Raw genomic sequence first — 15,097 nt, 5'->3', positions numbered from 1 at the left:
GGCTTACTGCATGAAGGCTAGACTCCTATTTTGGCACAATCCCCCATTCTAGAGAAAATTTGATGTCAAAAAAAGAAACTTCCATTCACAGAATCACAGAATGGTTTAGGTTGGAAGGGACCTCAGAGCTCATCTACTCCAACCCCCTGCCATGGGCAGAGACACCTCTCACCTAGACTCAGCTGCTCAAGGCCTCATCCAACCTGGCCTTGAACACCCCCAGGCAGGAGGCATCCACAGCCTCCCTGGGCAGCCTATTCCAGAGTCTCCCCACCCTCATCCTGAAGAACTTCTTCCTCAGCTCCAGTCTAACCCTGCTCTCCCTCAGCTTCCAACCATTCCCTCTTGTCCTGTCTCTAGACACCCTCAGGAAAAGTCTCTCTGCAGCCTTCCTGTAGGATCCCTTCAGGTACTGGAAGGCAGCTCTAAGGTCTCCTCAGAGTCTTCTCTCCTAGCTGTGCAAGTTTGCTTCCATTCACATGAATTCTGCTGTGTCATTCCAAGCCCCTTCTCATCCTTAGAGGCTTTTACTTTTTCTTTAATTGCACAAGTTTGTTTCCATATTCCAGCATAACTTGTATCAATTGGAAAAGTGCTTTCACATGTGTGTGGTGGCAAACAAGGAACACTTTAGGGGGGAGGAAGTGTTGTGAAACAGGTGTGAAACTTAGGTTCATCTGAAAGAGCAAGCAAGAGGCATTCTTCTACCTAGAGAGAACATCTCTAGCTGCAGTAAATGCAGTGTCAGGGTTGTGCTGGCGTCCCTGCTGCATGACGACCCTGGCTAAAAGATCTATTGAAAGGTTTGTCTCTAGAGCTGGCTGTTACTGAACTGCTGGGTGCTGTAATTTGGATCTCTCCTTCCCAGATGTTTTTTCTTTCCTTTGGTTTTAATCCATCAAAAAAGTCATAACCCTGAGCTTAGGGAAGAAGAGAAGTACTGATCAAGTTATTGATAGGCATAGGCTAAGAGAAAGCCTTCACTGACTGACTTGCTCAACCTTTGTAGGTTTGGAGGCATGCACTCTGCTCACCAACTGATGCCTCTAGGCTAGGTCACAGTGCAGAAAGCAGCTCTCAAATAGAGCACTGTACTGTGGGTGATGTGCCAGAGCTGAGCAAACAGGAGGATAATGAGGTATTGGCACACAGGTCCCTAGAGTCAGTGAAGCTGCCACACGTGGTTTTGTGCAAAGAGAAAGAGAAGGGGAAAGGTTCAAGAGGTGAGCCCTTGAAAACACAGCCCTGCTGAGAGTTTCAGAGGAGGGTGAGGCTCATGTCTCTGAGCATCCCTGCCAGTGTTTTCCAGGAGAATATGAGCAAGTTAAAACAGAGAAAACAAAATATTCTTCACTTAATAAGTGATGGCTGTTAAAGGCAAGGACAACACAGATCGCTGCAGGCTGTGTTCCTACAGTTGTCACCACCACAGCCAGGACTGATCCCTGCCAACAACAAAATAATCATCTAGCTGGACCTCTGGCAGAAGGGAACGTGTGACCAGGAGAGTCCAGGAGCAAAGGGACAGAAAAGGATGCCCTGAGGGACTCAAGGATCTTTTCCAACACAAACAGTTCTGTGATTCTCTGTAGCCTTTAGCTGATACCAAGTTATCAGTCTCTTGTGTTTCACAAGTGAGAGAGCCTGTGGGGTACAGAGAAGAAAAATGGAGCCAAATTTGAAGGAGACAGGGCTTTTCCTGGTTCCTGGATCAGATGTCCTCTTTGTCTCCTGATTGTGACTCATGGAGAAGTATTGAAGTGCATATATATAACCTTCAGCACCTGCTGAAGTGCAGTGTTGTTAAGGAAAGCACTGAAATATGTGCTTAGATTGAACCCTGCACTCAAGGTGAAGAGCTCCTCACTGAGCTTGCACTGCTGGAGGTAGCTCTGTGCTTACAGCTGAGCTGAGCTGGGCTCTGCCTGCTGACAGCAGGAGATGGAGCAGGACAGGGCCATACCTCTGCACTGCAACTGTGCTGATTCCACAAACGTGGAACTGCTTTGTTCCATGGTGGTGAGCTTGTGAAGCTGAAGCCCAGCCCAGCTGAAGGCAGCTGAGGCTGAAGCCAGGATGTGGAGAAGTCATTTCTGGTCAGTTACAGAATTGTCAGGGTTGGAAGGGACCTCAAGGATCATGTAGTTCAAACTCCCTGCCATGGGAAGGGACACTTTCCACTGGATCAAGTTGCCCAGAGCCACATCCAGCCTGGCTACAAAAACCTCCAGGGATGAGGCTTCCACCACTTCCCTGGGCAGTGTTCCAGTGTCTCACCACCCTCACAGGGAACAACTTCTTCCTAACATCCAATCTGAATCTCCCCACTTCTAGTTTTGCTCCATTCCCCCCAGTCCTGTCACTCCCTGACACCCTCAAAAGCCCCTCCCCAACTTCCTTGTAGCCTCCTTCAGATCCTGGAAGGCCACAAGAAGGTCTCCTCAGAGCTTGTATGACCTTAAGCAAAGCAGCACCAACACTACCTGTCCAAACTGGATGTTCACTGGTGAGGGTGCAGTGAAGCAGCAGACAGAGGGCCTGAACAGAGTTGCCTATTACTGCCAGCCTGACAGGAAAACCCAGATGAAATCCAAAAGGAAAACCAAACCAAAACCAGCAATAGCCACCAAACCAAACCAAACCTAAAACAGCAACAAAACCAACAAGAACAAAACAAACAAACCCCCCACAAACAAAAAAAACCCCAAACCCAACAACAAAAAAAACCAAAAAACCCAAACCAAACCACAAAACAAACAAAACCCCAACAAAACAAACAAACAAAAAAACCCCAAAACACAAAGAAAAACAGAACAAGCAGAAAACCCCCCACCAAAATCAAAGGACCATTGCAGCTGCTAAATAGAAAGAGCAAAAGAGCTAAAAAATAGAAGGCAAAGCATTTATTAGCATCACACAGGGGATACTGACATCCAGATTTAGGCCAAAAAATTCTGTCTATTGAGAGAAAAAAAAAAACACAACAACAAATAAGAAGAGGAAAATACTGGGAAGGAGGAAGCAAAGGAAGTTTTCTATGCAGAACCCAGCATGAGGAAGCTTTCCATACAAACTGGTTAGCAGAAGTAAAAGCAACTCTGTAAGTTCTCTCTCAGGTCCCATCCTCCCCTTCCTCTCAGTGCTGGGAAAGCAAAATGCAAGCAGACATAAACCCAGAAGGAGAGAGTTTGCTTTCATTAGCTGAGTCCAGGCAGACATTGGAAGTGGAGAAAAGGGAAGAGAATGCCAAGGGCCTGCTCCCTGCAGATAGCTTAAGTGCATCCTTTAAGGTGTCCCTTCCAACCTAAGCCATTCACTGAACCTTTTAGCCCTGTTAATGTGAAGGGGATACCAACATCATGTTAAGCCCAGGTTCTTTTTCAGGGTTGCCAGCTGCCTTTTATTTTTTTTTAAATAACAGTTTGAGCATCTTAACACTTTTAACAAACTGAGATTCTTTGGATGAAGACTTGTGGTGGGTTGAAACCCCCTTCCCACATGAGCCACTCCAGACTAGCTCAGTTTGGAAGCAAATGAGGCTGTATTTACAAGCTAAAACTACAGTCTACACTGGAATGCAATGAATATATACAAAACATACACTGTTTACAACATTTACAGATATGTATAATTAACAGAAACAGCACAAAACCTTCCTGGCCAAAGCCAGGAAAGCTCTCCTCTGCTTCCCCCTTCCCTGCCTTCTCCATACCCCCCTTGGCAAAAGGAAGAAAAACAAGAAGCAGAGAAGTTGTTAGAACTTAGCTTTCAAGGTCAGTACGTTACCTTCTTCAGTGAATAAAGCAAGAAGAGAAACACAGAAGCACTCTGCTAGACTGCCCAGCAGAAAAACACCAGACAGACTGAACTTTGTTTTGAGAACTGAATCTTAAAGGTTTCTATCTCCCCAATGGAAGTGTTTAGAATAATCATTATTTTGCTTTCTTACACCCAATTGTGATTCATTTAAATTCTTTCACTTTTCTGCTCAAACTCTGTGAAAAGAAATTAAAGGCATAGCCTGAAAACCACCACAAAACTAAAGGGTGTGTTGTCTGTACAGACATGTATATGTTAGCCTTGCTGCCCTCATATTTCATCTTCTCAAAGGCAGAGCTCCCAGGTGGGTCTTGAAAAGACATTTTGGATGGAGTGGAGGTTGTGTGGTAATGTCTTGAATGAAATGCCAAGCAATCTGGTGGGTGGAAATTATGCTGTGAACCTGATTAAATGGTTGCTTTTTTTTTTTTTTCCCCCCTTTTCACCTTCCTTATCATTAGTTCTAGATGAAAAAACCTGCTCAGATCCTGGGGGCCCACTCAATGGCTACAGAAGAGTGTTAGAAGAGACCGGGCTCATAAATGGGCGCTATGCAAAGATTGGCACAGTCCTTGCTTTCTTCTGTAACAACTCCTATGTGCTTAGTGGGAATGAGCAGAGGACCTGCCAAGATAATGGAGAATGGTCAGGGAAGCAGCCCATCTGCATCAAAGGTACTTCCCAATCTTGTTTTTTTATGATACCACAGCTCACCAAAGCTGCTGGGGTTTTACTGGAGTTTGGGTTCTATCAGCATTGCTGAGAAGAAACTGACTGACACCTGATACTGAGGGATGGGCACTTTGCCAGCTCTGCTGGCTGCTTAAGCTCAGCCAGGCAAGATGCCAGTGATTCTAGGAGATTTTTTTCATCTTTAAACATGGAAGGGAATGTTCCCTGAGACCCTTATTACCCTCATTCTGTGTGAGATCAAAATCAAAGGAGATAAGGAGGGAATTGAAATAGAAGGAAATAATTGCCTGAGAGCTGCTGTCATAGGGCCCAGCTCTCCTCTCACAACTCTTTTAAGCCAATGGGACCGGTAAAAGACCAAGCCTGGGGATTGCAGCCTCGAAGCTTTGGTTCAGAAAACCACTTGAGGACATGCCTAAGCTGTCTTCATTTATCAAAACACAGCATTAGATATTTTGCTAGAAAGGGAGTGACACAGCTGACCTGGAGGCACTCTGGAGCACGGCTGGAGCTCGGAAAGGATGAATGGATTCAGGCTGGGGAGCTGCCAACTTCATTTTTCCCAAGCAATTGTTCAACACAGATTTTAGTGGATTGCTTGTTGAAACTCGAGTCCTGCTAATACATCCCTGTCCCTTGGGGAGTTAGCTTTGTTCTCTTCCTTGAGGTGGAAATGCTGTCTCCCTGGGGCATGCCATGCTCTGGGGAAAGCAGCACCATTATGGATGAGAATCATTTGTGGAAAGTATCTTTATTGATGTTAGCCTTGATAGTGACACAGAGGCCAACACAGGCAGTAACCACAAGGAGCTGGCTGCTGCTGGGTCCCATACAACACCAGTGGTTATGCAAACAGATAAACCCCATCCTGCAGGATTCCACTGTCTGGAGCAGGAAAGAGAAGCTGGGAGAGTTGCTTGAACTGATAAACCTGAATATTCTGTCCTGCTCTTTAAGTAAAACAAACTGAAACACAAAGTTAGAAATCCTGGACCTTTCTTGTGTTATTCTGTGCATATTCAGGTAACTCTGAGGTGTTCCTTTGAATCTCAGTCTCCAGCTCCTTCCAATGAGTGCTCAAGAAACAGACTCTTAAAAGTCTGTAGCACCTTGCAGCCTTCCTCTGCCTGCCAAGGACTGAGATAAGCTGTGCATGGCAATTAACTACTTTTAATATAATTCCATGATTACAGAAGTTGGCTCAGGTTTCAAACCACCAGCTGTGGTGGTGCAGATCTGGCATTCACTGAGGGGCAAAAATCTTCCTCTGTGGCTGGAAGTGCCAGTGCAGAAGACACTCAGTCACTCCTGCCACTATAAATGGGATGGGTCTGGTGGACTGTGGGGAAGTATTTTTGCAACGCTTTCCAGTTTAGGGCCTAGCTTTGTTTTAATGCATGCAACTGGTTACCTCTGTTCTTAATCCAGTGCACTAAAGGTAGTGAGAGGACAGAGTGGGACTGGGTATGAATCATAGCACTTGAGCTGTGCATGTGCAAAAGTCCTGTGCAACCTTGTGTTTTTTCCTAGCCTGCAGAGAGCCAAAGATCTCTGACCTGGTGAGACAGAAAGTGCTTCCAATGCAGGTTCAGTCCAGGTGAGAATGCAATATCTCAGCTACATCTGAAAGAAAAAAAAATATGATTGCTTTCCCCCTCCTCTCCTTTCCAGCTGTTCCCACAACTCCACTGGCAACAGAGCAATGCTGGGAGGGGAGGTGTGGTGGAGCTGCTGGATGCAGCCAGCAGAAAATGCGCAGCTACAGGTGTGCAAACTACTGGGTGATGCTGGAAGCAGGATTGCAAGCTTGTGACAGGCAATGAGCACAGTCTGAGAAAGTTCCTTGGGGCTAATGATGTCATAAAAGAGGAAAGAGTGTCCTGAGTGAGGAGAGCATCAAGAGGGAAGGGGGCACAGCCGTGCAAGCTGCTCCCTTTAGGTTCTCCTCCCAAAGCAAAACAATATAGCTGTGTTTGGGCTGGCCATGGGGGAGAGGAGGAAATAAAGGAGGAGGGGAGGAAGGAATGAAGGGCTGAATCCCATCTGGATGTACCCTTCTGCTGGTTTCTTGAAGCAAGTCTGATCTGAGTCAGTTATGCTGCTATCTTCAGGTTCTTTTTTTGGCCAAGCAGCAATTTCTCATGTCAGGTTTTTCTTTTTTGGAGTACATGACTCATTTATCTTTAGATGCAGTGCAAGAACTGTCCTCATCTTTGGTCTTAAGAACCAAAGCTCAGGAGTGAAAGGAAGCACTTTGGCTGCACTGGGAGCGTGATGAGGAGGACAGCAGAGGGGTCTAACTGTCATCTGTCACTTCCCTGTCTCAAAATACATTAGTCAAAGTTTTTCAAGAGTGCAAAATCTGCATGTTTTAAGCCATAAATGAGACCAAAATCCAGGAATCACTACAAAAAAAAAAAAAAAAAATCAACCAACCAAACAAAAAAGCCAGGAAGGGACTTCTGACAAGGGCTTGTAGTGATAGGATGAGGAGTAATGGATTGAAGGTTGAGGAGGGGAGATTGAGACTGGAGATGAGGAAGAAATTCTTTCCAGTGAGGGTGGGGAGACACTGGAACAGGTTGCCCAAAGAGGTTGTGGATGTCCCCTCCCTGGAGGTGTTCAAGGCCAGGTTGGATGAGGCCCTGAGCAACCTGGGCTGGTGGGAGGTGTCCCTGCTGACTGCAGAGGGAATGGACTGGATGACCTTCAGAGGTCCTTTCCAACCCAGACCATTGTGTGATTCTATGATTCTTCCAGAACACAAGAACCCTGCCATTGCTCTTGTTCTGAGCTTCCCTGTCCTTGAGTGCTCTTAGGAAGTACCTCTGTCTGTGTCTCTCTGCAATCCATAGTGGGACTGCCACGTGAAAAACGTTCTTAGGGCTTTTCTGCACTGCCAGAAATCTCAATGGAAATTCATTCCCTGCTCAGTTTTTCAGACAGAAATATTTTTTTCCCCCTATAGATAAGTGCTCTTAAGCATTAGAGCAAGGGACATGCTTGACATGATGAAGGTTTAAGCATGGCTGTAGTCGGGCTTCTGGTCCACATCTAGGCTGGTGCATGTATTTATTCCTGTAATAATGTGCTGTGTGTCAGCTAATCAGTACAATTTCTAAATGGAAGGTTATTGCCATTATGAAGTCTCTGTGGTGAGGCAATTAGCTCAGTTAATTGCTAAATCAAGCAAATTTATCACCAGGATTTAGTCTGACTCGATTCCTACCGCTGCCTGTTCAAATACTCACTGGAGACAAGCGGTGCCTGACTCCTCTCTTCTGAGAATTCCTCACACAGCAGTGTCAACTCCCCCCTGGCATGTCTTTAGTTAAAAATGTGGTGTCCCTGGCCTTTGGGGAACAGCAAAAACTCTTCCACGTTCAGAGGCAACTGGTTGAGCTCCAGAAACTGTGAAATGAAAACAAAAAGAAAACAAACAAACAAACGAGACACAAATAGGAACTTTGTAGCCACGGGTGCACTGCTGTGTCTGTGTGTGCAAATGCAATGGCTGGGAGGTGAGCAGGAGGGCTGCTAAATGATGGTGGAACCACAGAATGGCTTGGGTTGGAAGGGACCTTAAAGATATCAACTTCCAAGTCCTTCCCACTGAGGCTGCTGAATCCTTCCAGCAGACATTTGGCCTTCACCTCCAGCTAGTGCTGTGAGATGGTTTGGTCACTCTCATAATCTGGAAGTCCTGCATATTTCAGGGTGTTGTAAATGACTTATCCAAGAGCTGTTACTGATTCATAGATTCATGGAACAGTTTGGGTTGGAAGGAACCTGAAAGATCATCCCCACCATGGCCAGGGACACCTTCCACTAGCCCAGGTTGCTCAAGGCCCCAGCCAGCCTGGCCTTGAACACTTCCAGGAAGGGAATATCCACAATCTCCCTGGGCAACCTGTCCCAGTGTCTCCCCACCCTCACTCTAAAGAATTTCTTCCTCATCTTTAGACTCAATCTCTCCTCTTCCAGCTCAAAGCCATTGTCCCTCATCCTGTCACTCCCAGCCCTTGTTGAAAATCCTTTCCCAGCTCTCCTGGAGCCTCTTCAGGTACTAGAAGGCTGCTCTAAGGTCTCCCTGGAGCCTTTTCTTCTCCAGGCTGAACAGCCCCAACTCTTCCAACCTGTCCCCATAGGAGAGGTTTTCCAGCCCTCTGATCATCTTTGCGTCCTCCTTATTGTTTCACAAGCAAACTTTGTGTGTTTTTAAAGGATGCTTAACACAGCTGGGGCTAAAGCTGTGGCACTGATGCTTTTTTTAATTTTATTATTATTATTATTGTTGTTGTTGCTGTTACTGATTCTTTCATATCATTATTATTATTGCTGTTGCTGTTACTGGTGCTTTTATATTATTGTTGTTGTTACTGATGCTTTTATATTATTAGTATTATTAGATTTGTTACTGATGCTAATATTATTATTATGTTTATTACTGATGCTTTTATATTATTATTAATGGTTGGTTTGTTACTGATGCTTTTATATCATTATTATTATTGTTGTTGTTACTGATGCTTTTATATGATTATTATTGTTGCTGTTGTTGTTCCTGCTGCTGCTGTTGTGGTTATTATCTTTGTGCTTTGGAACAGGGAAACACCTCTGCATCAGCTTTACTCATCTGCATTCAGCAAACAGAAGCTCCAGCTGTACCCAACCAAGAAGCCAGCGCTGCCCTTCGGGGAGCTGCCACCAGGGTACCAGCACCTGCACACCCAGCTGCAGTATGAGTGCATCTCCCCTTTCTACCGCCGCCTGGGCAGCAGCAGGAGGACCTGTCTGAAGACAGGAAAATGGAGCGGGAGAGCACCTGTGTGCATTCCAAGTGAGTCAAGGGAAAAAACAAACAAACAAACAAACAACCTTGCAGATAAGCTGTGTGTGCACTGGACTCGCTTGAGGGCAGGGATCCATCCATAAGGATCTTGACAGGCTTGAGAAGTGGGCCAGTGCCAATTGCATGAGGCTCAACAAGTCACAGTGCAAGGTCCTGCAGCTGGGTTGGGCCAAGCCCAGGCACAAATCCAAGATGGGTGCAGAGTGGGTTGAGAGCAGCTCTGAAGAAAGAGACTTGGGGGTGTTGGCTGCTGAGCAGCTCCCCAGGAGCCAGCAGTGCCCTCATGCAGCCCAGCAGGCAGCTGTGTGCTGGGCTGCAGCCAGAGGAGTGTGGGCAGCAGGGCAAGAGAGGGGATTCTGTCCCTTGACTCTGCTCTGCTGAGTCCCCACCTCCAATCCTGCCTCCAGTTCTGGTGTCCCCAGCATAAGGACACAGAGCTGGTGGAGAGAGTCCAGAGGAGGCCACAAAGATGATCCAAGGGCTGGAGCAGCTCTGCTGTGAGGACAGGCTGAGGGAGCTGGGGGTGTTCAGCCTGGAGAAGAGAAGGCTCCGCAGAGACCTTCTGGTGGCCTTCCAGTATTTGCAGGGGGCTATAGGAGGGCTGGAGGGGGAATTTGATGAGGAAATGAGAACACCACCCTCCTGGTTCCCCTTTCTTCAGTCTGTGGGAAAGCAGAGAACGTCACCCTTCAGAAGACTTCGACCCCTACCAGGTGGCCCTGGCAAGCAGCGATCTACCGTGCGGCCAGCGAGGGGAAGGAGAACAGCCTGCGGAAAGGGGCCTGGATCCTCATCTGCAGCGGGGCCCTGGTCAACGAGCGCACTGTGGTGGTGGCAGCTCACTGTGTCACCGACCTGGGCAAGGCCATCGTGCTCAAGACAGCAGAGCTCAAGGTGGTTCTGGGCAAATTCTACAGAGATGATGACAGGGACGAGAAGAGCATCCAGAACCTGCGGGTGAGTAAGCCTGCTGGCAGCAGAAGGTGGCCTCTGCTGTGGGCAGGGAAAGGCTGGGCTCTGAGCAGGGCCTTGTTTTACACCTTGCTCTTTGAAATGCACAGCTGCAGGCTCAGCTGAGGGAACCGGCATGGCAGAAGAGGGATGCATGTCCTCTGGCACTGCCCAACACCTATGTTCACCTCCTAACACAGATCCTTGAGGGAACAGCTCAGCTTCCAGGAGCTGTCATATCCTGAGGGTTATTGCCAGAAAAGACAAGCAGAAGGGATGCCAGCTACTGTCTGAGGTCATTAGCATAACTTATGAGGGAAATGCTTGGGCTCTAGATCCTGGTTTGATGCCATGAGCACATTTCATATCTCAGCCCCAACGCTGGACAGCTCCAAAGTTTATGTCTGATTCCAGCTCCAAAAATAGCACCTCAGGGAGTTGATTTTTTTCTCTTTTATCTCTTTTATTTTCTTTTTTCTTTTCTTTTCTCTTCTCCTCTTTTCTCTTCTCTTCTCTTCTCTTCTCTTCTCTTCTCTTCTCTTCTCTTTTTTCTCTTCTCTTCTCTTCTCTTCTCTTCTCTTCTCTTCTCTTCTCTTCTCTTCTCTTTTCAAGTAGAAATGAAATCTGAAGTAAAAATGAGGAGAAATACAGCAATTTTGTCTGTGTCTCCTTTTTTGAAGTGGAGGGTATGTCTCAGATTTCTTGGGTTTAGGCAAGGAATCACAGTTAACATTATTATTCCCCCATGCCCCCCTTTTTTAAGTTTCTTTGTCTAATCCCAGCTTTTCCAGACTTTTTCTGTAAGGAAATACCTTTTATAACATTTCCTTGTAGGAATACTATTTGCTCTTGGACCGTTTCATCAAGGTAGCTAGCAGGAAAGGTTTGTCCCCAGTATGATGTAAGGCATTGCTTCTATTCTATTTTTGATGGGAAGATGGTTGATTTTCCATCAGAACAGGACAATTTAATTCAAGGGCCCCACTCTCTTCAGGTTCTGCAGGCTGAAGGTGATGTGACAGATAAAATCTCTTCAGAAAACAAGTGGCAAAACTCAGACTGCCTCTTAACTGCCCATATTGCTGAGAGTGTCCTCAACTTGCTTTTCATTAGGAAGAGTTTCTTGCCATGAAAGCTTGTCCTGAAACCCAAGCCCAGACCACAAGTCAGAAGATGCTGGAGCTCTTTGCATGCTTCTCGCTGGACTGTGCGCCCTGGTGAAAGGATGGTTTGGGAGCGGGGGGGTGGAGGAGAAGCAGGGGGGTTGGAACTAGATGACCTTTAAGGTCCCTTCCAACCTAAGCCATTCTATGAATCTTTGCAAAATAAATGAAGGTGTCATGGCAGCACAGGAAGAGCGCTGCTGACCTGCCATGGCTGTCAGCCCCACGGTTCTCCCTTGTGTTTCCTCCCCAGATCTCTGCCATCATAGTGCATCCCAACTACGACCCTATACTACTTGACTCTGACATAGCCATCATAAAGCTCTTGGACAAAGCCAGAATCAGCAGTCGTGTTCAACCCATTTGCTTGTCATCTTCTCAAGACTTGGTTTCCCCTCCAGAGGATTTAAGGATAATGGTGACTGGCTGGAAGGTGCTGGCTGAGGCCCGGGACGCAGGGTACAAGAACGACACGATCCGCATGGGAGCCGTTCGGATGGTGGATTCCCTGCTGTGTGAGCAGCAGTATGAGGAGAATGGGATACAAGTCAGCATCACTGACAGCATGTTCTGTGCCAGACAAGACCACACAGCCTTCTCCAATATTTGCCCTGCTGAGACCGGTGGGATCGCAGCCATCACTTTGCCAGGAAAAGCGTCTCCTGAGCTCAGGTGGCACCTGATGGGATTAGTGAGCTGGGGTTACGATAAAACCTGCAGCCTGGAACTCTACAGTGGCTACACCAAAGCTCTTCCCTTCAAAGACTGGATTGAGAAGAACCTAAAATAAAAAGCTGTGCCCGGAAATGATCTTTTATAACTCTCATCATATCTCTCTCAGTCTCTGCCACTTTAGGCTTCTCATCCCGGCGATAAGCTGGGATAAGTTTAAGGCAGAAAACCTGGTAATTTGTCCTAGGACCAGATGTTCCATCAGGCTACTTTTGCTTAACCCAGGACAGAGGGTCTTAGTGCATGAGAAGTGTTGCCATATTTCACCTGTCTCCCCTGGAGGGAGGACAATGCTCTGCTCCCCAGTCTGACCTACAGACACAGGCCACCAATTCCGACTGAAACCAGCCTGTAGCGAGGGGAGGGGTCCCCTGGGGAAATGGAGAGCAAGCCTCTCCTGGAGATCTGTGTGGCTGAGGGGATTAGCAGTCTGGAACAGAGCAGCCTGCATTCATTAGGATGGATGAGCTTGTTACAATCTGTCCTGTCTATTGCCATACTCCAATGTAATCTTTCACACATTTAAATAAACCGTGGTTTGGGTTTTTAACCTCCACACCTATGTCTGCCTCTATTTGGATTCCTCACCGATGCTTTAGTGGCCACCTTGCAGTGCTGGACTAGATGATCTCGAAGGTCTCTTCCAACCAAAGACATTCTGTGATCTGGGTCATGCTCCAGGGACTCTTCTATTGCCCTTATCTGTTTGCATGTGACTCTCACCTGGGGCTTTTCATGCACACTGAAAAGCAGAAAGGACACAAAATTTGATGACTGCATAACAAGAGGGTTTGTTTCTGAATACATCCAGTGCTGCTCTTGTTGTACATGAACCAGTGGAGGAAATGAACAAGGGAGGTCCTTCCCACCCTGAATTCTGCACAGGTGACACCCTGCAGCATACTTCAAACAACATTTTTCCATGTGGAGTATTCCAAAGACCTCTGAAAGCCTCAGGAAAACAAGCAGTTTCCATCCCTTCACATACTTCTGTGGCAAACCAACTCCTCTGTACATCTTCAGGATGAAGAATAATGTCCAGGTCTCACACTTGGCAAAGGCTTTTCATGACTGGACTGGCATTGAAGTGTTAAGATTCTCCCATTGGCAGGTTGTCCAACAGAGAAACTTTGGTCTCCTCATGGTCCTTCATCACTGCTCTTTCACTGAATCATTCTGAACTGACCAGAGATGAGCCTTTCAAAAAGCTGAAGGACAAGGGAATGTCTCCCATCAGTACCTGGAATTGTATAAAGTGCTTAACACTGTCCTCATGACATCCAGGTCACCAAATAGGAACAGCATGGACTTGAGGGGAAAAGGAAGACCCCATGGCCACACTGAGAGAGTTGCAGTCAACAGCTCAATGTCCAAATGGAGGCCAGTGACAAGAGATGTCCCTCAGGGGTCTGTAGTGGGACCAGTGGTGTTTAACATCTTTGTCAGTGACATGGACAGTGGGACTGAGGCACCCTCAGCAGCCTGGAGAAGAAGGCCTTGGGGGTGTCAGTTGGTGACAAACTCCCCACAAGACAGCAATGGTCTCTTGCAGCCTAGCAGGCAGCTGTGTGCTGAGCTCCATCCAAAGCAGGGAGAGCAGCAGCACAGGGAGGGGATTCTGCCCCTCTGCTCTGCTCTGCTCAGACCTCATCTGCAGCACTGCCTCCAGTTCTAGGGCCCCTAGCATAGGAGGGACATGGAGCTGCTGGAGAGGGTCCAGAGGAGGCCACCAAGATGATCAGAGGGCTGCAGAATCTTCCCTTTGGGGACAGGCTGAGAGAGTTGGGGCTGTTCAGCATGGAGAAGAGAAGGCTCCAGGGAGACCTTAGAGCAGCCTTCCAGTACCTGAAGGGGCTCCAGGAGAGCTGGGGAGGGACTTTGGACAAGGGCTGGGAGTGACAGGATGACAGGGAATGGCTTTGAGCTGGAAGAGGGGAGATTGAGACTGCAGAGTAGGGAGAAATTCTTTGCAGTGAGGGTGGGGAGACAGTGGAACAGGTTGCCCAGGGAGGTTGTGGGCACCCTCCCTGAAGGTGTTCAAGGCCAGGCTGGTTGGGGCCTTGAGCAACCTGGGCTAGTGGGAGGTGTCCCTGGCCATGGTGGGGAAGTTGGGTCAGGACCCTTCCAACCCAAAATGTTCCATGAATCTATGAATCAGTAACAGCTCCTGGAGAATTCACATATGACAGCCTGGAATTTGTAGGACCTCCAGATTATGAGAGTGACCAAACCATCTCACAGCAGTAGCTGGAGGTGAAGGCCAAGTGTCTGCTGGAAGCATTCAGCAGCCTCAGTGGGAAGGGCTCAGATCCTGTAGCGGTGTTCTGCCTCAGCTCTTGTGTGGCTGTTGCAAGTGGAAGCTCACAAGTCCGGCTCCAGCCTTGATTCTCTGAGGCTGTGAAAGTTTGTCAAGAGCTTCTTAGCATTCAGTAGGTTCCACCTGCTTCTGCATTGCAAATTGCTGCTAAAAGAGCAATTAGTCTTGGAGGTCATTCCTGGGCAGAAAGACCTCATGTGCCCTGCTTTTGCACTTTCTCTGTTTTCACTGGTGATAGGACCAGGTGGTGTTCTTTGCATGAAAGAGTTCGAGGGCCACAACCTAAGTGTGTTGCTGCTTCTTCTCTTGTTTGTCTGTCTTATCCTGCCAGGAGATGTTGCTTGGCTGGCAAACTGCATGGCAACAACAGCAAGAAAAATCCTAAATGACGTGAAAAATGAGAGGTGTTCCATGCCTCTGCACCACTGTCAGTGACCATGTGGTGCTCCCCCACTGACAGAAGGGTTAAATGGAAATTAAGAGGCCAGACCTAAACTCCTGCATTCAGTTTTGGGGCTCTCACTCCAAGAAGGACACAGAGGTGCTGGAACAGGTCCAGAGAAAGGCAAC

At 47.4% G+C, this 15,097-nt stretch overlaps 1 protein-coding gene across 3 annotated transcripts in view; it reads left to right on the top strand.

Annotated features, from left to right (window-relative positions):
- PAMR1 (peptidase domain containing associated with muscle regeneration 1) overlaps positions 1-12,268 on the top strand; it is a 68,262-nt gene extending 55,994 nt beyond the window's left edge. For all 3 annotated transcript variants that reach the window (XM_054400411.1, XM_054400412.1, XM_054400413.1), the window contains 5 exons: positions 4,281-4,493; positions 6,043-6,109; positions 9,120-9,352; positions 10,026-10,321; positions 11,732-12,268. In XM_054400411.1, coding sequence (XP_054256386.1) covers positions 4,281-4,493; positions 6,043-6,109; positions 9,120-9,352; positions 10,026-10,321; positions 11,732-12,268 — 1,346 coding nt within the window. The remainder of the gene's footprint in view (positions 1-4,280; positions 4,494-6,042; positions 6,110-9,119; positions 9,353-10,025; positions 10,322-11,731) is intronic.
- Positions 12,269-15,097: the final 2,829 nt, after the last annotated feature.

Source organism: Indicator indicator, chromosome 4, assembly GCF_027791375.1.
Source record: "Indicator indicator isolate 239-I01 chromosome 4, UM_Iind_1.1, whole genome shotgun sequence".
Classification (NCBI taxonomy): Eukaryota; Metazoa; Chordata; class Aves; order Piciformes; family Indicatoridae; genus Indicator; species Indicator indicator.
The sequence above is the reverse complement of the archived record's forward strand: the minus strand, read 5'-3'. Positions and strand labels throughout refer to the sequence as shown.